Source organism: Curcuma longa, chromosome 1, assembly GCF_044706935.1.
Source record: "Curcuma longa cultivar G26 ecotype Majalengka, Jawa Barat chromosome 1, ITB_CL_G26_1.1, whole genome shotgun sequence".
NCBI lineage: Eukaryota > Viridiplantae > Streptophyta > Magnoliopsida > Zingiberales > Zingiberaceae > Curcuma > Curcuma longa.
In genome coordinates, this window is record NC_133861.1 from 16,417,253 (window position 1) to 16,440,166 (window position 22,914).

At 40.7% G+C, this 22,914-nt stretch overlaps 5 protein-coding genes across 7 annotated transcripts; 1 reads left to right on the forward strand and 4 right to left on the reverse strand.

The window, feature by feature from the left end:
- Nucleotides 1-182: 182 nt before the first annotated feature.
- LOC141832373 (non-specific phospholipase C2-like) lies at nucleotides 183-3,942 on the reverse strand. Its single transcript, XM_074719877.1, has 4 exons — nucleotides 3,314-3,942; nucleotides 1,258-1,775; nucleotides 997-1,173; nucleotides 183-656 (listed from the first exon to the last, which is right to left on the reverse strand). Exons 1-4 carry the CDS (start codon nucleotides 3,886-3,888, stop codon nucleotides 364-366), a joined length of 1,563 nt encoding a protein of 520 aa, XP_074575978.1. The 5' UTR covers nucleotides 3,889-3,942; the 3' UTR covers nucleotides 183-363.
- A 4,171-nt stretch (nucleotides 3,943-8,113) lies between these two features.
- Nucleotides 8,114-9,807, reverse strand: LOC141840272 (phospholipase A1-Igamma1, chloroplastic-like). Its single transcript, XM_074728211.1, has 2 exons — nucleotides 8,520-9,807; nucleotides 8,114-8,451 (listed from the first exon to the last, which is right to left on the reverse strand). The coding sequence occupies exons 1-2, from the start codon at nucleotides 9,797-9,799 to the stop codon at nucleotides 8,205-8,207; spliced, it is 1,527 nt and encodes a 508-aa protein (XP_074584312.1). The 5' UTR covers nucleotides 9,800-9,807; the 3' UTR covers nucleotides 8,114-8,204.
- A 952-nt stretch (nucleotides 9,808-10,759) lies between these two features.
- On the reverse strand, nucleotides 10,760-15,875 carry LOC141836736 (uncharacterized). Its single transcript, XM_074724261.1, has 7 exons — nucleotides 15,722-15,875; nucleotides 15,485-15,555; nucleotides 14,356-14,464; nucleotides 13,979-14,061; nucleotides 11,904-12,062; nucleotides 11,327-11,425; nucleotides 10,760-11,090 (listed from the first exon to the last, which is right to left on the reverse strand). Exons 1-7 carry the CDS (start codon nucleotides 15,774-15,776, stop codon nucleotides 10,938-10,940), a joined length of 729 nt encoding a protein of 242 aa, XP_074580362.1. The 5' UTR covers nucleotides 15,777-15,875; the 3' UTR covers nucleotides 10,760-10,937.
- A 2,144-nt stretch (nucleotides 15,876-18,019) lies between these two features.
- Nucleotides 18,020-20,506, forward strand: LOC141827758 (putative auxin efflux carrier component 1b). 2 transcript variants are annotated; one of them, XM_074715080.1, is made up of 6 exons: nucleotides 18,020-19,139; nucleotides 19,544-19,811; nucleotides 19,887-19,972; nucleotides 20,046-20,203; nucleotides 20,278-20,354; nucleotides 20,440-20,506. In XM_074715080.1, the coding sequence occupies exons 1-6, from the start codon at nucleotides 18,020-18,022 to the stop codon at nucleotides 20,504-20,506; spliced, it is 1,776 nt and encodes a 591-aa protein (XP_074571181.1). The 2 variants fall into 2 exon arrangements, with proteins under 2 accessions (XP_074571181.1, XP_074571188.1); XM_074715087.1 differs by having other exon boundaries at nucleotides 18,020-19,136; nucleotides 19,550-19,811.
- Nucleotides 20,507-20,857: 351 nt separating this feature from the next.
- LOC141846521 (uncharacterized) lies at nucleotides 20,858-22,890 on the reverse strand. 2 transcript variants are annotated; one of them, XM_074734567.1, is made up of 3 exons: nucleotides 22,470-22,890; nucleotides 22,236-22,383; nucleotides 20,858-21,161 (listed from the first exon to the last, which is right to left on the reverse strand). In XM_074734567.1, exons 1-3 carry the CDS (start codon nucleotides 22,845-22,847, stop codon nucleotides 20,935-20,937), a joined length of 753 nt encoding a protein of 250 aa, XP_074590668.1. In that variant the 5' UTR covers nucleotides 22,848-22,890; the 3' UTR covers nucleotides 20,858-20,934. The 2 variants fall into 2 exon arrangements, 1 of the variants encoding a protein (XP_074590668.1); XR_012603342.1 differs by lacking the exon at nucleotides 20,858-21,161 and having other exon boundaries at nucleotides 22,043-22,403; nucleotides 22,470-22,556.
- Between the last annotated feature and the right edge of the window lie 24 nt (nucleotides 22,891-22,914).

A 22,914-nucleotide genomic window follows, 5' to 3' on the forward strand; every position in this document is an offset into this window, starting at 1 on the left:
CGGAGTTTTCCCCCATGCAATGACCAAATTAATCTGACAGATCCTTGAATTAAAAGTAAACCTATTACATCGGCCGATCACATCCAATTTTATTAACATTACACCCGCCACCACCAGGAAGACTATGATTTTTCTGAATGTGAAATATGATACATTAACATTAAAATTAATAACCATATTAATTAACTCTTAACAAGTTTCCGAAATATTCTTTGACTCTGCAGTGAAGATTTCCAAAGATTACATATTAATATTATTCAATATAAACATCTAGCAGCAGCAAGAAGGACCTCTTTGTATTATCCTTCCCACGCATCATATTTAGATTAGGGCCTTATTTATATATCCAAGATCCAACAGTCTTCAAGGAATCACATTCCTCGACGTCAGTGATGGTCTCATTTGCACTATTTGTTCATCATCAACTCCCATCTTCTTTGCGGACATTCCGGCTTCAAAGAAGCGATTCATGGCAGTGTCCATGTAGGCTATCCCTTCCTTAACATTCATATTTTTCAGTTTATCTTGGAAGTTGATCAGGAGATGATCACCATTTAGCACTGATGCGAGTTGCATAAGCTCTTGCTGGAACTCACTCAGCTTGGCCTCCTCATTAGCTTCAGTCCTTCTAATCCTCACAGGAGTTGGTAGCTGAGCTGCATTTACAACCAAAACCATATCGGAAACTTCATCACAAAGAATATATGATATGACTTTTGACTACCTAAGTACTACTGGTACAAAAATTTTAGAAACTCTCATATAGAGATTATGACTGAGTTTCTCGGTTGAGTAGGTTATTGAAATAACGACACTATTTTAATGGTCGTGGATTTATCAAAAATATAATTCTCCTAAGTTTTCATTTAAACCATTTAATTTGTATGCTAAATATTCATGCAACTAAATATGAACATATATCACACACTTTTGAGTCCTGATGAATTTAATTTTCAAAAAAGCTATAGCATATCAAACGATGAGCAAACAGATCACCTGGGCAATCAGTTCGGGGTTTTGTCCTAGTTTGCACAATGCCTTCGAAAGTTCCAGCCCACGCATCTCTTTTTGTCAGGAACGGTGAAGGGAGATCAAAAATTTTCTTCACGGTGGCTGGTATGGATGAATGCTCATATTCTGAAGTTGGAGTTGGTCCACTGGGACCGTGAACAACTGCAAATATCCATCAGCATATAACTTAAGCAATCACACAATTAGGTTAAGACCATATATATAGAAAAAGTTTATGAAAATTACCAGTGCCCTTCTCGATCCACGGAGAGACCATGATCGTAGGCACCCTAACTCCCAACCGATCAAACTTAAAGAAGAAAGGGGCAGGCCCAACGATGTCATCAGGACTGGGGACACCCTTCACAGGTGTTGGAACATGATCGAAGAAGCCACCATGCTCATCATAAGTGATAATTAAGAGGGTCTCATTCCACTGGGGACTGGCGCGAAGGGTTTCATAGACCTCCTTGATAAACATTTGGCCCTGGTAGACATCATGGGAAGGATGATCATCAGTGGCCGGGTTGTCTTTGGAGTCCATATAACGCTGCTCGATGACAACATAGTTCTCGAGGTTGCCTTTGCTAGCACGATCCTTGAACGACTTCTCGTATGAATGAAACTTGGAAACGTATTTGAGTTTCCTAAGGTTGCGATAGAACAGAACGGCTGGTACATTCTGGTAGTATATTCCAAAAGAAAGTTTTGCATCTTCAATGTTCTCGAATATTGTTCTCTGTGGCATCCCCAATGCCAGAGATCTGCATGAGTTGTATCAAGTTCTTGAGATGGTTAGCAAGTCAAATTAATACAGTGTAGAAAAGGATATTAGAGTCAAAATTATGCAATTTAATCAATTCTGGATACTTGTTCTAGGCAATGGCAACTTAAAATAAATTAATCAAGGTTCTTGACAAACAGGTATTTAAGGGAAAATTTCTATTTGCCCTTCAATTTACTTTCTTTTCTCCATGCAATTCAGAAATCTTAATTAACGATGTAGAATGTCTCACATAGTTTACAACTCTCCTCAATTTATCCAAGGAAACAATGACGTGATTTTCAAATATTGCCACTTTTTGCCATGGTGAGGAGTCACCGGTGTGATAATTGAGATTAATTGATGAGTTTATAAACTCTGGGAGCGCGCAATTTGATGATTTTTAAATCGAGATGTGAAATTATGTTCACATAAACAATCTAAATTGTTTGACTTTTCACGAGCTCGAAGATATATATAAATAAACCTGTTTACTCTTAATTTAAATTAAGCAAAAAATCACAAAAAGATTTTAACTACTTAAAAAAGACATAATGATGTCTTTTAAAACGAGAGCCATTCTTCATTGAGATTCTATTAAAAAAATTAATTTTATCTATATATTCTAGTCAAACTTTTATTTACCTATAGCCATTTTTTATATAAACATCGAGGTCAAAATATAATTTTGAAAATAAAATTAGATGAAAGGATAGTTTGGTCTAGGAAGTTCCCATCAATATTATTAGTCCCAGTCAGAAGAAAGAGTCTACCATTTTAAAAAATTTCACAGACAGTTACGTTGTTTATAAGGGATGCCTTGTTTAAGTGTTTGGACTTTTTTGGATGAGAATTTCTGTAAATTTTTTTGCAATAGGTTAAATAACAATAAGGGTGGCCTACAGCCATGGGAGCCCCATGGACTTAAGACTAGCAGACACCTCCACCGACACAAACAAAAAGAAGAATCATGGCTCATCAGATTTGAATCGCTCCCGTAAAATTTTCCGGTAGAATTTATGGGCCCTAAAATGGAGACATGAAGACACATGCATTGAAAATTTGAAACAGCAAAGTTGTCGTTAGGATTAAATTTTCGATTAATAAAAAAAATCATATTATAAATTATAAGATTAATTTCTATTTCTTATTATAATTTTAAGATTACATATTATAAATTTTAACAATTAATTTTATATACATATATAAAGACCGGCCCATAATGAACTTTTACTCTTTTGTAGAGGAATCAGTACTGGGGTTGGACTCCAAGACTTCTTTCTGAGAATGACAATTAATGGTCCAGACAACGATCCAGAGGCGTCCAATTCCATTTCCTAACAACTACTGCCAGCAACCTTGTCAATCAAAAGCGAAAAAACAACAAACAGCTAGCTAGCTATGCCCAAATCGAATTACCCATCTTAAATTCTCAATCTCAAGCTCTCAGCGACGTTAAAAATACAAGGAATCTGCGGCGATCCATGAGAAGAATAAAAGAGCTAGGAAGCTAAGCAGGCAGGGGCGGTCGATGCGTACCTCTGGTCGTTGCCGGTGAGGCCGTGGGAAGTGCCGGAGTGGACATAAAGCCGATTGGGCTGCGTCGAGGCCGGCATCGACGCGAACCATCGATCGCACACAGCGAACTCCTGGACCAGCGCTTGGTACACTGCCACCATCTCCGGCGGGAACCCATTCATGACGCTCTCCGTCATATTATCCGACATGGATCGCGCCTGCTGCACGAATCCGTTCATGGGCGCCGGATCCGCCGACGAATCGTTCGACCCGAAGATCTGCTCGCGTATGGCCTGGAACGAGTGCCCCGGGTCAGGATCCACGTAGTGTGCGCCGTCGCGGAAGTAGACTCGCCCCGAAGCAGGGTCCGACGCCGAGATCGGGTTCCATTCCCGCCCCGTCACGCCGTTGATCTCCGGATTGAGCCGCTTCATCCACCCCAGCATGTGGTCGAAGGAGCGGTTCTCCATTACCAGAACTATAATCGTCTTTATTGGCCCAGAGCCAGAGGCGGCGCCACCTCCGCCTCCGGCGAGAAGGAGAAGGATAAGGAGGAGGGGAGCGGGGAAAGAGGAGGGTCGGCAGCGGTCCCCCATGGCCAAATGTGGATGCCTTCTCGCTTCTGGTTCACCAAGTGGAGCGGGAGTGGGACATGGGATGCTGTTTAGGCGATACCACGCTCGAGCGCGCTATATAAAGCGGAAGACGGTGGGCCGCGTGAAATGATTCCGCTCTCGTGTCTCGCGTCGTGTTTCTCTGGCGCGGCCACGTCACGCGAAGATTTTTTTTTGATGTTTTTCTGCGCGCTGTTTTGTTGGATGTAAACATAATTTTGTATTAATTTGAATTTATATTTATATTTATATTTATATTTATATTTATATTTATATGGCAACACTGTAAACCGGATAAATAATGGGCCGACGACGTATCATTGATGTGAGATATAACGATATTTTTCGTTTGATTAATTTTTTCATTATTTATTGCTACGTAGAGGGAGATTGCGTACGTATCATTTGTAGGAGATAGCCCAAACGATCAATTACGTCGATCGAACCAGCTAATTTAAAGTATCTATAGCATATAATATTATAAGAAAGAAATTTAGTGCCGTACATCCAATTTTAGGCTTTTTTTGCTAAAATTTAAAACAAAATGATTTTTTAATAAGCACTTGCATGTATACAATATTGTACAAGGTCCATTAACTACATAGAAAAAAAGGAGATACAACTCCACTTTCGGTTCAATTAAATTGTTTTTCCTCAGTGGAAAGTAAGATATGAGATTAATTACTTCCATTATCAAATGTTTGGGTCTGTTCATTGACAACTCGGTCATTAAATGTGGAATTGCTATTATTATTCCTAGTTATTAGCTAATTAATGCATATTAATTCCATCTGTACTGTACTTCATGTTTATGTAAATTTACTTAACTTGAATATAGGTGTAATTAATTAAAGTTGATACAACAAAGTATTTATACAACAATTTTTTGGTGGGCGCCAGTTTCTTGTGGGAGGGAAATGAAATTAGTGGCGTAAGATTTAGCTAGCTGATGCGAGCGTAATGGAAAAAGGTTTCGTGCCAGACTACTAAGATCGATGTATCTGAGAGTTGAGTGCAAGCATAACCTAAAAGAATATCATAAACATTAGTTGTTCTCTTTGTAGATTTGTGATCCACATATTAAGAAGCTTTTTTGGCAGATTGAACTTTGAATTCATTAAAGAAAGGAGATGGTGGGAATTCATGGTAAGAGCTGACAAAAGCTGCAATGCTCATTGGCACGGTGTTGAAGTATAAATTAATTTGTGACACCTTTTTTTATATCATTTTGTGTTATTTTTTACAATATAAATTAAGAAGATATCGATCCATTTGAATATATAAACCATAATTATATTTTCAGTATAAATAAAGTAATTCCTCTGACCAAAAACAAAAGAGAGACGAAACAAAATGCGACGTATCGATGGAACGGCAAGCGACGCCAGCAGAGGCGTGGGGATGGCGTTGGGTTGGGCTATCGGATAACTGATCACACCGAAGCTGCTCTCCGCCATTGGAACCCTAAACTAGCCAACTTCCTGCCTCCTTTCTTCCCCGTTCTCTTCCACCCATTCCACTTCCTCCCCTCAACAGCGCGGAGATGGCAGCGCGAATGAAGGGATGGCCGTCTTTCGCGTGGTAATGTCGCCGGTCTTCGTCTCCGTGGCGGCGCCCTCCACTTCCTCCCTCTGCCGAAGGTATGAGGCGGGCGTTATTTCGCTTCTTCTTTTGAAATTCGTGGAGATTATTTGCTATAGAAAGTTTATGCTTTTGTGGAAACCATCGCTGATGTATATTCACTCAAATGCTCGACTGCATATCTGGTTTTAATATGAATTTCTTTATTTCATTCACCAGCTGTTGCTTCGTACAAGTTTATACCAACTTACTCTAGCAGCTCATTGGTGCGTATTATTTTAGGAAAATGTGAATCTGTTAGAGAATTGGAGGATCATGGTCAATTGGTCATCTGGTTTTGATATATATTTAGTTTAACCTAATTAGAAGCCAGAAACTGTCAGGGTAATTCTTTACAATCTGAAGAAGATGTTTATTGCAGGTTCTTCTGCTAGAGTTGAGGTTCTTCTGCTAGAGTTGAGAATTTGGTGATTATTGGTTCTGGTCCAGCTGGATATACTGCAGCTATCTATGCCGCTCGTGCAAATTAAAACCAATCGTGTTTGAAGGGTATCAAGTAGGAGGTGTTCCAGGAGGGCAGCTAATGACTACTACAGAGGTTGAAAATTTTCCTGGGTTTCCTGATGGAATAACTGGCCCTGATCTAATGGATAGGTATGTACATCTTGTTAAATCCTCAAATTTTCCTAATTCACTCTGCTCAAACATTCTTAATTTTTGTCTGTGACCTTTCCTTTCAATTCATTTATTTATTCTTTTATATTTTTTAATGGTTCACATGGTCACTCAGCCACTTGAGTACTGTATCCTTACTTGATTATGTATTTTATTCTGACATAGAATGCACCGACAAGCTGAAAGATGGGGTGCCGAACTTGTTCAAGAAGATGTCGAATTTCTTGATATAAAGACCAGTCCTTTTACTATTCTCAGTACTGAGCATGAGGTGCTGCAGTTTTCTCATCAATGATTCTATTCTCCTTGAACAAGAAATATGGAAACTTTCTGGAATTTTATTTATGTATTTTCTTCTCGTCCATTAAATCTATTTATAATTTCAGTATCACTTTATGAATGAATAGCTAAACAGCAAATGTTGATTCATAGAAGTAGCAGAGTGAAGTCCAAAAGATAGAGGAGGTCGATCCACAAGATTGTGAACAGCATTCTTCTCAGCCCCATCAATCACCATGTTTGTCTCATAGATCCTCAAAGATAAATGTGTGAAGAAGAAGTATACTGAGCAATTAAGTTATAACTTCATTCAAGAAAAGGAAAAGATCCTGATCATTGTGGACGTAAGCATTGTTCCTTAGTATTTTTCTTTTGTTTTTGCCAAAAGAAAAGGAAAAGATGTGCAACTCCAAAACTGAAAATCTATAGGACCTTTATTTCAGCATTGCTTTCATAAAACCAAATTAATGTGCAACAGTTAAGATGGTCCTTCACTCTCTTGACAATTGCTGCTAAGGTTCACACTGTTGATAAAATAGTGATGTTTGTTGAATAGCATCCGGATAACATATGCCAATCTGTAATGATTTACATTCTCAGTTTAGAACTCTGAAAGTCGACACAACTGATATATAAATATTTTAAAGAAAAGCTTAATTTCTTTTTTACCTTTTTGTATGCTTTTCTAAGATTGTAATTTTGTTTTAAACCTATTCCAATACTGCCAATCCAGCTGATCGATTTCTTTATCCATTTTTTTAATTACTACAAACCAGAAAATTGCCTAAACCTAAACTCTAAACCCTAAAAGTCTTAAATTTAAAAGAAAATAACACTTGAAACAATTAGATGACTAATTCAAGTCGATAATTACATGTTCCTTGGAAAACAGTTAGCTAACACATAACAGTAAACCGTCTTGGCATGGCAGTCAGGAGAACTTGTTTATAGGTTTTTGTTGCACAATGATATCATTTGCCTTAAATTTATTCAGGATTGATGAACTAGGAAATATCCTTTTTTTCTTTGCTTAATTTCATTTAATCTGCTAAGGTTCATTATGGAATCATAATGAAGCTCAGAAAGCATCTGAATCACTTCTTTCTATGTCTTTAGTTTTAAGACATGGATCTGTCTTACGGCAGGTGATTGATGAATTTAATCAGAATGTGCACTTTGTTGAAATTGACATTGAGGAAGCTCCTGAAATTGCAAGAGCGGCAGGAATTATGGGAACACCTTGTATTCAGTTTTTCAAAAACAAGGAAATGATCAGGTTAGATTGATCCCGTGCAATGTGTCTGCTTATTTAGATTGATCAGGTTATTCATGCTTGTGTGCCTGTTTCTGAGATTTTATTTGTTTCTGCTGCTTTGTTTTAAAAGTCGGCCAACAAAATCAATGGACTGAAGAATCTCATTGTTTACAAAATTTGGGTTACAAAGTTTGGGTATTTAATCTGGCTCATAAATACCTCAATGCATACTCACTTTCAGCTTGAAATAGTCTTTTCTAATAATGTTTTGCCCTTCCATCCAAAATACCCTATACACCACTGATAGATATTGAAATAGAGAACTATATAAAAACAGAGAAATCAAAATTTGATAGATTATCTAGTATTGAATATATTAATGGTATAACCATTGCGATCTTATAAATACATCATAAATAATTTTAAAATGATATTAATTATTATTTAATTTATTTGATCATCATCTAAGGTATTTAATATCACAAAATACATGCATTAAATCACAAAATTAACTTTTAACAAGTCCCAGCCGGCGGAGGAAGTGGTGAGTGTCTGGGGGATGATCTTCCAACGCCTCCTCGTCGCGGCGGTCCAAAAGCATCCAGCGGCCATCAGCTTGAGCCATGCCCTTGTTGTGGTCTTGCCTCCAGCAAGGCGGCACCAGGGATTGTTCCTTGAGGAAATCCGACGACTTGTTTACCAACGCCGGATCTCTCCCGCTCGCCAACGCAAATCTACGTCCCTTCCCATGGTACCTGCAACATCGTTATATCTATATAATTAATGAATTGATTCAATCTAACATCGTTATAGAATTGCTTACCCATCGAGGAGATGGAGGTGTGCCTCGAGGTTGTGGAAGCAGGAGATGTCGCTGGTGTCCTTGAGGAAGGGCGAGAGTTTGTGGTCGAGCTCCAGTTCCACCCCCACGTGGCTGTAGCTCCACGGCATCCCCTCCACCATCCGCCACAAGAGCGCCGGCACCCGCTCGTTGAACACTAGCCCCGGCACCTTGGGCACCGAGTCGTGCGTGTTAACCACCCGAATCGCCTTGATCCCCAGCTCCTTGTCGAACCGCTCCTTGAACCGAGCGTTTCCCACCCTCGGCCCCGCGAACGAGAAGACCGTCAGCGGCACCACCGCCTTCTCCCCCACCTTCGTTAACTCCATCTCCGCGATGTCGTACGCGTTCAGGACCGCCAGCGCGCTCCCCAAGCTGTGCCCCATCACCGACACGCTCACCTCTTCCCCTTTCTCGCCCGCGTAAAGTTCGACCAGTTTCCGCACCTCCGACAACACCTGCTCCCGGGCCGAGTACTTGCAGAACCGGCACGTCTTGTCCTTGCCCGTGTACAGATCGGCGAAGCCTGACTCCACCTTGACGGACTCGTCCGGACAGGGGATCCCTACCTCCTTCACCGGCTGTTGGGAGGTCCTCAGATCCTCGATCCACTCCAACACCGTCACCGTTCCCCGCCACACCACGATGATGTCGCGCCGACCGAGCCGTGCAGTGGCCTCGTCGCCGGACACCGCGATGTAGCCGATCCAGTTGGCCTTCTGGCTCCAGGTCCTTTTGTGGAGCTTCGAGGCGCGGAAGAAATTGGGGAACTCGATGTTGGAGGTCGCGTAGAGGTAGCGCGTCACGGAGTAGCCGTGGTCGGCCATGCCGAGGTCGTCGAAGAAGCTTTCCTGGCTGTACCTGCAGTTGCCGCAGAAGCGGGAGTAGGGATCGTAGTTGAAGGAGTCGTAGCAGGCCTGGACGAACTCTCCGTAGCGGATCAACTCCGATCGCAGTAGCGGATCCACCGGGTCGAGCAGGCCGACCCAGTCGCCGGAGCCGTGGATCTCCCGCCACCGATCGGCGAGTAGTCCACCGTCGTTGGCCACCGGAGTTTTCTCAATGGGACCCAGCTCCTTCTCGATGGTTGAGGACCTGGACTCTTCCTTCATCGCCGATGGGAATCGTGCCGTGGAAGCCCTTAACGTAGGCGCCGGCGAGGGTCGTGCCCGGACGAGAGGCTGGTTTAGGATGGGACGGATAGGCCAGGCGACGGGCATCAGGATGCATGGAGGAAGACTGGCTCGTGCGGTCGCCGCCATGGATTTGAAAAATAGCTGATGATCAGAGGATGAACATTCGCGGGTTTTTATACAGGAAGAGCGGTTTGCCAGCTAGCTAGAGTTGCCCCTGGGCCAGCTGTCACAGGATTATTTCCACGTGAGAAGCCTGGTGCACGCTACGAGAGCACCCACGATTCCCATGCCCCAGTCTATTTTAAGGACACACTGATAATAAAGAAATGGATTGTATTAAGGATAAAATTAATTTTATATCTAATTTATCCCTCGCGTGACAGAAATGGAGGTGCTTTGAAGAAAGATGTCCGATGGCGAAGTTGATATTTTATGAGTTGTGCGGAAGGAAAGAGTTTCTTTTTTTTAATATATTTTAAATATATAAAATTTTGGCCAGAAATTAACATCTCAAAATTTGTACTATTCATTCATTTAATAACTTTTTTAATAATCCGTAAGAGGTGGATTGATGCATGTCAAATGCATGTTAGTTGGTTGTATTTGGTGCAGGTGGTCCGGTGGATTGAAAAATGGGGAGATTCTTGGAGAATTATTGGACGGATCCAACACCGAGTGGCATCCTCACCTAAGACGTACAAAAGAGGGCCCCTTGGGTAGAGGATGAAAAAGACTTTTCCTTCCATCCGATTTTAGACGGATTAAATTTTAATTAAAAATAATTTACGATGGAATTAATAATTTATGTCTGGATAATGAAACATGTGATAAATGTAGCGTAGGGCACTACTGCACCGTTCACCTCGCTATGGAGCCGCTTCCCTTACTGGACAGATCGCTAGAGTGGTAGCCCCCTTGATTTGAACCTCTCGACGATCAATATAGGACCAGTGCCATCGAAGGTGACAACATTGGAGAAATTTCTCTGAACTCTGAAGTGACTTGACCGCCCACATGTATCTCATTTTAAAGTATTTTAAAACAACTGAGGGGCCCCAACAAGTGTGATTGACCTTGCCTTACACGTAATAAATAAGCACCGTCATTTGATTAAAAGATGGCTCCAAATCGTTTTTCAGGCGAGGCCTACAAGATGTAGGGATCCAATACACCTAGTCAAATAATTGTTATTTAAACAGACAGATGTTGGGTAGAAATACATTATCAAATGATACAATGTACACGATAAATTACAATACATCAGCTACAAAGTACCCTCCTTCGCCATATGCAGAAACTGAGCAAGCGTGATGTCGGGGAGTGTCTCAGAACCACCTGGTTTCTTCGTTATCCTTGTCATCTTCAACAACTTACCACCCATCATCTTTGAAACAGTGATGGAGGTCAAGTTATAAAACTGTAGAAAGTTGACATTAACAATTTAGGGAGAGGGCTAACACTGCTGCAGGCTAACTTTCTAGTTACACATAATCCATTTCTTTTATGTTCTTGGCACAACTTTTCAGCTGCAATTTTTCTGAAGGTTTATATAGTACATTTTTTAACCCAGCAATGCTATTCGACATTATGAGGAAGAGTGAAGCGACCCAGGTAGTTTTCTTGATCTATAATTGTAGCGTAAAGAAATTTTACCTCACATACGCCATGCAACAACAATCTGTGGAAGGGATCCTGAACATGCAACACGAGCACACCTTCTCCACTGTCACTGATAAATGCTCTTATGTGTTCCTATCCATGGGACAAGAGACGTCATGAGATAAAAGTTCAACTCAATTGGCAGTAAAAGTAAGTTGAAGGGCCAAGAAAAGCAGGAAATATTTAAGATACATAACGACATGTTTTCTGATAATGTTTTATATAGGTTTCCTTTATATTTAATAATAAATACAAGTGATCTAAACCAGTGGAAGATGCAACAAGATAGATGTTCCATGGTCTTGGGTGAAAAATGTGCCAATTAGCAAGCAAAATGATAATTTGCTCGCGTTGACTGTCATGGAACATTATTTTAAACCGTAATTGCATGGCCTACATTTACATCTATTTCTCAATTTCTACCATTAATAGTGGTTTACTTTTAAGAGTGATGATTCTCTTCTCCCAGTGTACATTTCTCTCAAGCTTCTTTTTTACGTCTTCACAAAAAAATGATAGTGGCAAAACCAATATATATATATATATATAAACCGTCAACTTAAAATGCTACCTCATATCCTTGAATGAGTTGTGGGAGGAACTTATGGCGCATAGCTTGCCTTGTTCTGCAATCCACTCGATGCCATGCATTTAATGCAACTACCTTATCAGAGTTCACATAAACTTTTCCGTCTGTTGAAGACTTCTTCGTGGATTTTGTAATGCTAGCCTGAAACATGCATGTGCATAATATCATTGATCTGCTTAGTCTATTTGATTCTATTAAAATACATAAGAGTATATCAAACATAAAGTTAGACATGTAAACAATCACAATGTTGTTTTCATTATTGGTCAAAGTTCATTAATTTTCAAATGCACTAAGAAACTCAAAATATAAATACTTTCTAATCAAAAGCTAAAAAAGCTGGTTATCCAAAGGATCTCAATGTTCAATTATTGATCTGCTTAATGCAAAGGTTGAGAAGTTACCATCTGTAGATGAAAAATATTTTATTTCAAGGATCATGGAAAAGGTTTGGTCACTCTTTCAAATTATTTTCATCGATAACTTTTCTTATAAGTGCTACCTCTACCTGTAACCGTTTCTAACCAAGCAAACAAAAATTGGTAAAATTGTCCTCACCAACTGCAAAATAAGCATACAAATCAACGACCATAACTAAGATTTCATCTCACTAATTAGAGTCGGCTATATGGATCCTAAAATAAATATACAAATAGGAAATAAGCATACAAATCGGAAGGGAAAAAAAGTGATGTTCACTGATGCAGGATTTACTTGGAGGAGAGACAATAAAAGGAAAATGAAAGTGAAGAGAAAGAAAAGAAAAGGATTGTATTATCCAATTTCCACTTGTATGGAGTAGAACGATGCAAATAAAGTTACTTATTAGTGTCTTTTAGTTTCTTAAACTTCGTTTCCCTCAGTTCTTGTCTCAGTGTCTGGTTTGGTTAGAAATACAATTCCTTCAAAGCAAATAAGTGAATTTAATGGTTTTATTTCTTTTTCCCCCTCTTATTTCCGTTCAAGTAAACACAACATTAGAAGCATGTGAATCACCCGTTATATGGATCTAGGCATTTGTTTCACAATTCATTATTCAAATGCTACAGCTTGATCAGAAATATGATTGCTAAGAATCTTATATACCCTACTGTATCACAGCACATTAAATTTCAGATACTAAGGCTCTATTTGCTTGCAGGAAAATAATTTATTTACAAAAAATAATTTTTAATTTGTTTTTAGAAAAAATAAATTATTTACTACTAATAGGATATAACACCAACCAAGCCTTATCTCACTAGGTGGAGTCAGCTAATATATTGAAAAATATTTTTCTGTGTTTGGTCTAATGACGGGAAAATCTCACTTCTCAAGTTTAGACCAATCAAGCAATTTGGCTCAACTAGGCTCTACTCAGTCGGACCAACTGACCCTACTGGACAGTCTGGACCACTCAGCCTGCTGATACAACCAACCCAACTAGATTAATTGATTTGTGTACCCAATCGGACTGTCTAGACCGACTTGACTAGATCAATTGGCTTGCTCAACATGCTAGGCACCATTGACACACTGACACACTTACACCAACTAGCTCTGCTGACATGCCCGGATCGACTGGTCTGCCTATTTACCCAGAGGACTACCTTGTCTGGCCTGCTTAGATTGACTAACCCATCCGAGACACATGGATCAACCAATCCACATGGCCCACTTGACCTGATCAGCCTGCATGAATGTAAGAAAGAGTAGAGGATAAAGAGGGTCTTACTGATAGATTGAAAGGCTTGTGAATGAGTGGGAAAGATGACTTTCTCTTTTAAAAAGAAAGTTTTTTTTTTTAAAGAAAACGCCTCTTAGTAAAAGAAAATTTTTCATTTACTAAAAAATTTCTATTAACTATGATTTCCTGTTGCAACAAAGATTAAAAAATTAAAAATTATTTTTTTGAAAAAAAAAATCCTTAAAACAAATGGAGCTTAAGAAGTATAAATGTTTGACATTAGTCATAATTACAAAACTATCACTCAAAAAAGTACATAACCAAGTACATAAATCCTGTAAATGACAAAGAAAAACGAGAGCGAATCTTATATAAGAGTGTGAGGAAAAACCTCTACATCCATGTCAATATTCCTGAAAATGTCCCATTCTTTAACATTTGTCAGGGAAAATGCTGATAAAGGTTTCCTGTCACCTATGAAAAGGAGAAACAGTAGTAACGAAGAAAAGAAAACATGCATACAGAAGTCTCTATTGGAATGCTTTCTTAAAATATAAATTAGTATAAATGTTGAAAGTCATAGATTGAAGTTGTAGCAAGTATTTGAACCTTTTCTTCATAAGACACATGAAACTGTAACCAATGAAAAAGAGAAGTGAAGAGTGTGAAGTCCAGGTTGGCTTTTAAGAGTCAAATATCACTAAATAGGGAGCAAGGAATGAGATTTTACAAAAAAAAAAAAAAAAGAACTTTGTCAAGTGAACATACCCCATGGAGGCGGAGCAAAGAGTCCTCTAATTTCCTCAGCATCTAATCTAGGAACAAGTTCAATCAGTAGGCAGTCATTTAACCATCTGCGAGACCGCCTGTTACTAACCTACGAAATTGATGTTTGTTTATGCAAGATTAAGGTAGGAGACAGAAATGTACAAAAAAAACATATGAGCCAAGACCTAAACGTATCCTAATAAAGTTAGTTTTCATAATTTTCAGATAAGCCTGATGAATAACATCACACTTACTCTTGCATGGTAATCATAATCAACTGTTCACAGTTCACATTAGGAGCACTTCGTTTCTAACAGCATGGTTGAATTGGAATCGATCAAAACCCAGTCCAATATGATTTGAATTGAACCGATTCAGTTCGAAATTTGTGATTCTAATTCCTATATTTGGGTTAATTCCACTTAGTCCAATTGAAAATATTATGCAAATTTACGGTTAAAATTGGACCAATTCTTCAGTGGACATTTTCTTTGCCAGCATTCCTTCCTCCGTTTGTGTCTTCTTCAACAACATCTTCTTTGTCAGCATGTTCTTCATGTTCGGGCATTGTCCCCAACAGATGTCGTGGACCAGCATACCACTTCAGCAGAGGACATGGGCAGCAGGAGACTACTGCTTCATCAGCTTCTTCTTGGAGTGTCTTCGATCAGACAAGGTCTCCACTCCTCGTCCTTCAGCAATCAAGGTTGACCAACCGGCATCTTCAAAAGTCAACTACTTCGGTGGATGTTGCTGCTTTGACAGCTTCTTTGTGTCTTCAACTGGAGATCTTCTCCCAATCCTTGACACTTCATGGAGGATGCCGATCAGGAGCAAGTAAGCTTTTTTTCTTTTTTGTATCCACTCCCTCCCCAATCAAATTGCAAACCATAATACTCTTATCAAAGTCAAGAAAATCTCTATGGTAGCTCATGAGCTTGCTTATTTCATCATCTATTTTATCTGTTTTCTTTGTGAAACTAATGGCATCATCTGAAATCAGTAACTATAATGTTCGTGAACTGACAAAACTATGATTGCGAAACTTCACCAAGATGAACAATCGCAATTTTGAGGAAAAATAACATTATGGAGTGGAAATTTAATAAGCTTCTAAAAAAAACGATACCTTGCCAGCCAAGCTTTCAAGAATATCAATTTTTTTCTCGATTAACTGGCCTCTTGACATGCGCGCATCGCCTTCAACCAAATGAATCCAAAAAAAATGTTGACAAACTAATTATGGGCACGAACACGAAAGATTCAATTGGAATCAACTGAGAATATATAATAAACAATCCAAATCAAGAGACAAATACCTGAAAAAGAGACAGGAACGATTCGGGGTAAAAGGAAAGGGTCGAACCTTTTCGTGAATCGAAGATGGAATAGTGGAGTCTGTCGTCGGCTACCCCTGCCATGACCGGAGCTTCTTCGAGAGAAATCAGAGATCGCCGGCCCCGAGAAACACAGATCGCACGGCGGAATTCCGTTACGACCTAATCCAGACCAAGAGAAGCGACGACGCAAGGGGGCAATCTTCTTCACGATACCGTAGCAGATCTAGCCAAGGAATATTCCATGTCCGGTTCGATGGAGAACGGGTCCGGTCCAGTCTAGCGAACCGGCATTTTCCTTCGTATCAATCTTTTTCCGAGTTTGTTCCTTGGATGTAAAATCATTTTTATTTTTTAAAAAAAATATGGATCCTAAAATTGAATTTATGTAGGACCCAGTTTTGCCGTGCATGCTCTGATATCTGCACTGTAACAATACTGAGTGGAGTATGAGCTGAGGAGCTATTTCTCCATTACTGCACTGCACTCTCTCCACCTCCATTGCACTGCTGCTGCCTGTTTTCACTCCTTGAGCTACTGGACGCAATGCATACCTCAAATCTATTGAAACCCCCGAGGTTGTCAGAAGGTGATCTTCTTGGAGATTCTGAACCGAAAGAGTCCAAATCATAAATTATACTGATCAAGCTTCACATTTAATGTTAAATGAGCATATATCTAATTAGCAATTAAGGTCTAAAAGATGGTGATGAAAACGTTAATTTGGAAATGATCCGGACTTAATCCGGCCTGTTAAGAGCCCGGCTGGTATATGTTCTGGTCCACTGGGCCCATTGGGCCTAAGTTTAAAATTTTTAAACTGGTTTTAGTATTTTAAAATTATAAAAAAAACCTAAAATAAATAGCATTAAAATAAAAATATATATCATGAATCATTGATGAGAGTCAACCCATATTTAACTGGATACTAGAATGGCATAATAATAACATAAGTGACATATTCGAACGATAGATACATTCATCACATGGATGGTAGAAGTTAACATATCGTGTTATATTAAGTGAAAAAATAGTGCACTGAAAGAAGAAAAAAAGCCTATTAATCCTCACTTTTCCTTAGAGTAGGCAAAGAATCGTGCTCAAGAAGTGGAGTGCTGCCAAATTCTACGTCATTTAATGTTCCAAAATGTTAGTTAAATACTCTCACTATGCCCTTACAATGTACCCATTCACTAAACTATTCATGGGCTATATTTCTTTCAATTCAGTGCGATAGATGGTGCCTCGAGCTATTCTATTAATTTCATATTTTACAATCCATGATCAAAAGACCATTTTTAGGATGATGACTATCACACCTTTACATAAAATCTAACATTAGGTTAGGTAAAATAACTGTTTGGTGGAGTTTAAATTCTAGCGTGGAAATATTTTTTAAAAATTCAAAGGATTTAAGAATTCTATCACAAAACTTATGCCCAAAGTATCTAAATTAGTCATCGATAAAAAAACATACAATATAAGTACATTACATTTTTTGTGTTATTGCCTGATCATTTATTGTTTTGTATATTCAATTTTCCTAATCTTTAAATTTGTTTCTTTATATCTTTTAAAGATGCATCAGAATTCTCCTAAAAGTAACGTATGAGTGTAGATTATGTCCATCAGCTTCAACAGTGTTTGAACTCTGAAGCGAAGGCCTGGGTAGCCACAAAAAATCCAGAGAGCAGAAGAAATCAGTGGAGTGTCGTACGTAGTCAAGCTGCAGAAGAATCCTGGGAAGGAGAAGGGGAAGACCAAAATGAGCACGAAGAATCCCTCAGGCCTCATCACCGGCAGCTGTTTCAGTTCTTGTCCGTCGACTCCGCTCCCAATGCATTAGTCCATCAGAACCTGTTCTTTTTTATTTTTTTTCTTGTCTGCCATTGAATGCCACCGTAAACATGGTTCATGATGGTCGTCAGGTCCAGCAATTAAGTACCTCCTCCCTTCGCTCTATGCTCTGTTCCCCGCCGTAACACCTACTTCCCTCCCTACGCCTCCCTACCTCCATTTGTTTTGTATATTTCTGTCCCACCTCACCTGCTTAGTTCCTTTTAGCTTTCCTGTGAGCTCAACATCTGCGTCGAGCACGCTCCATCATTCCGTCGAACGAACACCTTGCATACTGTTGCAGAAAGCTAGCTTCTTTTGCTTCTGCATGAGCTCTGGTCATCATTTCATCCAACAACTTTACTTTTTTCGTAGACAGAAAAAATAACTTGCCTACTGCTCGCAGAAAGATCGCTTCTTGAAGTTCTTCTCGCCTGCTCCGCGAGCAATCCGCATTCGACTCCGCTGTGAGCAAAGCAGAGGAAGAAGAGATGATATCGGCGGTGGACCTTTACCACGTGCTAACGGCGGTTGTGCCGCTGTACGTGGCGATGATCCTGGCGTACGGGTCGGTGAAGTGGTGGCGCATCTTTACTCCGGACCAGTGCTCGGGAATCAACCGCTTCGTGGCGCTCTTCGCGGTGCCGCTGCTCTCCTTCCACTTCATCTCGACCAACGACCCCTACGCCATGAACTACCGTTTCATTGCGGCAGACACGCTGCAGAAGCTGATCGTGCTGGCGGTGCTCGCGGCGTGGGCTAAGTTGAGCGCCCGCGGCTGCCTCGAGTGGACCATCACCCTCTTCTCCCTTGCTACGCTTCCCAATACGCTGGTGATGGGCATCCCCCTGCTCAAGGGCATGTACGGGGCCGAATCCGGTAGCCTCATGGTCCAGATTGTGGTGCTTCAGTGCATCATCTGGTACACCCTCATGCTCTTCCTCTTCGAGTACAGGGGCGCCAAGCTCCTCATCATGGAGCAGTTCCCGGACACCGCCGGCTCCATCATCTCCTTCCATGTCGACTCCGACATCATCTCCCTCGACGGTAAGGAGCCGTTGCAGGCCCAGGCGGAGCTTGGCGACGATGGGAAGCTCCACGTGACGGTGCGCAAGTCGACAAGCTCGCGCTCCGAGGCCTGCTCGCGGCGCTCTCTCGGTGGGCTCAACTCCGGGGGCATCTCCGTCACGCCACGCCCTTCCAACCTCTCCAACGCCGAGATTTACTCGCTGCAGTCGTCCCGGAACCCAACGCCGAGGGGCTCCAGCTTCAACCACGCCGACTTCTACTCGATGGTCAGGAACGGCAACGGCGGCACGGCGAGCAGCTTGAGCCCGCGGCACTCTAACTTCGGTGGCGGAACATTCGACGTGGAGACAGGGCCCAGGGCCAACGGCGCCGCCGCGGCCTACCCTGCTCCGCCTGCGACCGGCATGTTCTCTCCGGTGAAGAAAGCGAGTGGGGCAGAAGGAGGGAGGGACTTGCACATGTTCGTGTGGAGTTCGAGCGCGTCGCCGGTTTCGGAAGGAGGGATGCATGTGTTCGGAGGGGCAGAGTTCAGGAACGAACATGGAGTTGCGCTGCAAGATGATCACCGCCACAAAGGTGAGATTTTTTATCCTTATTCCTACTCTTTTTCTTCTTTGGAAATGGGATGAATTATGAATTATAAATTGTGTCGGTTCTTGTTCATGGAAAAATGGAATTGGTTGCCATCGAGGGTGCAATTTTAACTGTTCATAACTTAATATCGTGCTGTTTAGCTTTGTGGACCATTTGCTGTCCGAAGCATGAGGAATGTTGTCTCTTTAAAGAGGGAAAGACAACAGCCTATTGCTGGCAACTTAGGCTCTATTTGTAAAACTCTCTAACAGTGGGGGAAAAATGATCACTAATCCAACAATTTCTTCATGAATTTCGTACTTGTTTTTCAAACTCAGCATTATTGAAACATCTTCTTCTTGCTCACTAAAATTTTGTAGTCCTTGAAGCCAATCGCGACGCCTATGATTTGTGCCGACGGGATGACTTCAACTTCGGCAATAAACCCACTGGCCAGGGAATTGATCAGATGAAGAAGGTTGGCCAGAGCCTTGCCAACGTCTGTACAAATTCAACAGATCTCCACTCTAAAACTGGGGCTGATGAAGTCGCAAAGACTTCGATGCCACCAGCGAGTGTGATGACCAGACTTATATTGATCATGGTGTGGCGAAAACTAATCCGAAATCCTAACACCTACTCGAGCCTTCTTGGTGTCATCTGGTCTCTCGTCTCCTTCAGGTACTGCAGGCTTCCAGTTCCACCTTTTGAGTATCTGCGTTGTGTAATGTATACAGCAACTAACCATTCCTTCAGGTACGAAATTGAAATGCCTGCTATTATTGCGAAATCAATCTCAATACTTTCTGATGCGGGACTTGGGATGGCCATGTTCAGTCTCGGTGAGTAAGCTTTTGCATCATGTTTCCTCAGGAGGCTATGCGATAGAGGCTTAAAGTTTCCATCTTTCTACAGGTTTATTTATGGCATTACAGCCGAGAATTATAGCTTGTGGCAATTCCCTTGCTGCATTTGCTATGGCTGTTAGATTTGTCACTGGCCCTGCTGTCATGGCTGCTGCTTCTATTGCAGTTGGGTTGCGAGGAGTTCTCTTACACATTGCGATAGTACAGGTTTTGTAAACTAAACTTAGCTGCTAATATCAGAAGAACACACACTGAAAAGTAAGGCTTTCTTTTTGCTGCAGGCAGCTCTTCCCCAAGGGATTGTGCCTTTTGTGTTTGCAAAAGAGTACAATGTGCATCCTGATATTTTAAGCACAGGGTATGTGCTTCAATTTCTCTCCTTTTTTCCCCAGTCTTTTGCTTGATAGGGTGTTTTGTTTAAAATGTGTTTTGAATTACTGCAGGGTTATATTTGGGATGCTGATTGCTCTCCCTATCACTTTAGTTTACTACATATTACTGGGACTTTGAAGCTGAAGAGTTCCAAGGCGAACATTGACAGATGGGAGTTAGGAAGATAGTATGATTTCCTGACCAACTATTTAGTGTGACTCAGAGAGTTTAAATCTTTGAACTTTGCAGTAATATAATGACAAATAGAGTAACCATGTAAAACTAGTTTCAAGTCACTAAACACACTAGTCTTCAAAAACCTTGTATTTCTTTAGTTCTAGTTGAAGAATTGCATCTGAAGAAGTGGTTTATTAACATCAATGTCTTCCGTTTTGCACAATTCAAAGTCTACATTTGACCTTGAGTTAGTTACTTTATCTTATTTAAATTTTCTCCATTTATACAATTCTTTAAAATTTTCTATTTGTGTTCAGTTTGTGATAACATAGAAATAGCTTATGATAGCTATCAAGCAACAACACAATTCTTCACTTTTCTTCACTTGATCATTGATGTTCAAGTGCCCTGAGATGGTCTTCTGTGGCATGGAGAGTAGGAACCTTCACTTTTAAAGGCTCATATGAGCTCTGCTCCAGAACAAGGGAGAAACTTATGTAGGCAACTCCCTGTTGATCTAAACTCAATTTGTACAATTGTTGACCGGCAGCAAAGCTACCGAGTAACTGATAAGATCTCTCTGAACCATCCATGGGTAAGCAAATTTCACTAGTGCCTGCCAGAATGTTGAAGAAAATTGAGATAACAAAATCATACAATAGATGAGATCCACTGAAACAGTATTAACTTTAGTAGAGAAATACTAAAATAAATAAACTGGAAACAGATATTAACTTTAGCAGGGAAATGCTAAAATAAATAAGCATGGAAAAAAGAGAAAAGAACCGCTTCAAGAAAAGCCAAATGCTGGTCTGAAGCAAGAAAGTAAATTTGACTTGATGATCCCACCCGGTAATTAACTAAATGCTGGTCTGAAGTAAGAAAGTAAATTTGACTTGATGATCCCACCCGGTAATTAACTAGTTCTTGAGCGAATACAGCAATTTGGAATTTGGCTCCTAAAATTCCTTTTGTTTATCTCTGATAACCAAATAATAGCAATCCACATCACTCGGTGGATGATATCAGGCAAACAAGTTCCATCCATAACCAGACTAATAAAATGATGGTTAATTATTTAACCTGAGAAAGTGAGGAAAAGTCAGAAAGGAAAACCACAAGAAAACGAAACAAGTGAGTGCATATCAAAATCCTAGAAAACCTTATGCTAACTAAATGATATCTAGATGTTCATATATGCAGGAGTAACACATTACTTCATTTCTTGATTGAGATTAACATTTTATTTCTTATCCAAGCTCTCCTAGCTGTACAAGTACCAGCATAAAAAACACACTAAATCTTGAATTTCTAAACAAAATATCCACAACAATACGAAGATTAATGTTCAGAGAATCTTGTCATGGTCATCTTTCCCGGCCAATTTCTTTCAAGATACTATTGGGTTGCCTCAGCCATCACAAATTCTGGCTGCTCTAAAGATCTAACATTCAAAAAAGATTTTGTGATAGCTAAAACCTTTAAATCAATGCCGATATATAACAGATCGAAGTTTGTTTAACTTGTCCTAGACAAGAAACTAATAGCCATCTAAAAGATCTACACTTTGGTGCAACAAGACACACATATTTCATATTTAAATAACAAATGATTCCATAGTGATCTCAGATAGATCAATTAGGAAAACACAAGTAATAACCGATAAGTACTCACAGACATGAAAACCTACAAGCAGCGAGTTCTTTCTGAGTTTGGTAAAGGAACTCCAAGGCTGCTGAGACTTCCTCTTCGAATTGAAAGAACGGTCCGTTCTCGAGATCCATTTTCCGAAGCTTGCAAAGCCCCTCACCCAATTCCATCATCGCTCCCCGGTGGTTCTGCATACTCACTTCCAACCCTAAAAATACCCTCTTTTCCTGTTCAGAGACAAATTTCAAAACCTAGGGTTATTAGGTAACCTTACCTGGTTGAACAGATGATGCAGACCCACAGCACACTGCAGGATGCCATGAAGGAGCGTGCGGATGGGCTCCTCCGCGTCGTACCAGAGCTCCTCCAGGAAGTCATGGCACCGGTAGTACTCTCCTCCATTGAATAGATCAACTGCCCGTCCAAAGCTGACTCCTTTCCCATCCGACGGCTGCTCATCTTCGTCGTCCATAGAGTATTCGAGGCGGCCACCCGAAAGCCGGCGGGAACCTCGGAGGCTGCCGGAACCAGGACGCACACTGAGGAGGCGATGACGTCGGATGGACAAGGGTTTCGCAGGCCGAAAAGGGGGGAGAGAGCGTGGCAGAAGGAACGACACCGAGGAAGGCGCGAACCTTGAGACCGATGCCATGGCTTCAACCTTCGAGCGTCGCAACTCCGACCACCCGCTTCTCGTCTTGTTAAATCCAGTGTGTGTG

Coding starts and splice junctions, on each gene's coding strand:
- LOC141832373 (XM_074719877.1), bottom strand. CDS start 3,888: ATGGGGGACCGCTGCCGACCCTCCTCTTTCCCCGCTCCCCTCCTCCTT. Junction 1,174..1,257: donor GTGGATCGAGAAGGGCACTG/GTAATTTTCATA, acceptor GGATATTTGCAG/TTGTTCACGGTCCCAGTGGA. Junction 657..996: donor ACCCCGAACTGATTGCCCAG/GTGATCTGTTTG, acceptor TTGTAAATGCAG/CTCAGCTACCAACTCCTGTG.
- LOC141840272 (XM_074728211.1), bottom strand. CDS start 9,799: ATGGCGGCGACCGCACGAGCCAGTCTTCCTCCATGCATCCTGATGCCC. Junction 8,452..8,519: donor CACCTCCATCTCCTCGATGG/GTAAGCAATTCT, acceptor ACGATGTTGCAG/GTACCATGGGAAGGGACGTA.
- LOC141836736 (XM_074724261.1), bottom strand. CDS start 15,776: ATGGCAGGGGTAGCCGACGACAGACTCCACTATTCCATCTTCGATTCA. Junction 15,556..15,721: donor CATCTTCGATTCACGAAAAG/GTTCGACCCTTT, acceptor ATTTGGTTGAAG/GCGATGCGCGCATGTCAAGA. Junction 11,426..11,903: donor AACTCATTCAAGGATATGAG/GTAGCATTTTAA, acceptor TCCCATGGATAG/GAACACATAAGAGCATTTAT.
- LOC141827758 (XM_074715080.1), top strand. CDS start 18,020: ATGATATCGGCGGTGGACCTTTACCACGTGCTAACGGCGGTTGTGCCG. Junction 19,812..19,886: donor TGGTCTCTCGTCTCCTTCAG/GTACTGCAGGCT, acceptor CCATTCCTTCAG/GTACGAAATTGAAATGCCTG. Junction 20,355..20,439: donor CCTGATATTTTAAGCACAGG/GTATGTGCTTCA, acceptor GAATTACTGCAG/GGTTATATTTGGGATGCTGA.
- LOC141846521 (XM_074734567.1), bottom strand. CDS start 22,847: ATGGCATCGGTCTCAAGGTTCGCGCCTTCCTCGGTGTCGTTCCTTCTG. Junction 22,384..22,469: donor TGCATCATCTGTTCAACCAG/GTAAGGTTACCT, acceptor GTGAGTATGCAG/AACCACCGGGGAGCGATGAT. Junction 21,162..22,235: donor TCAGAAAGAACTCGCTGCTT/GTAGGTTTTCAT, acceptor ACATTCTGGCAG/GCACTAGTGAAATTTGCTTA.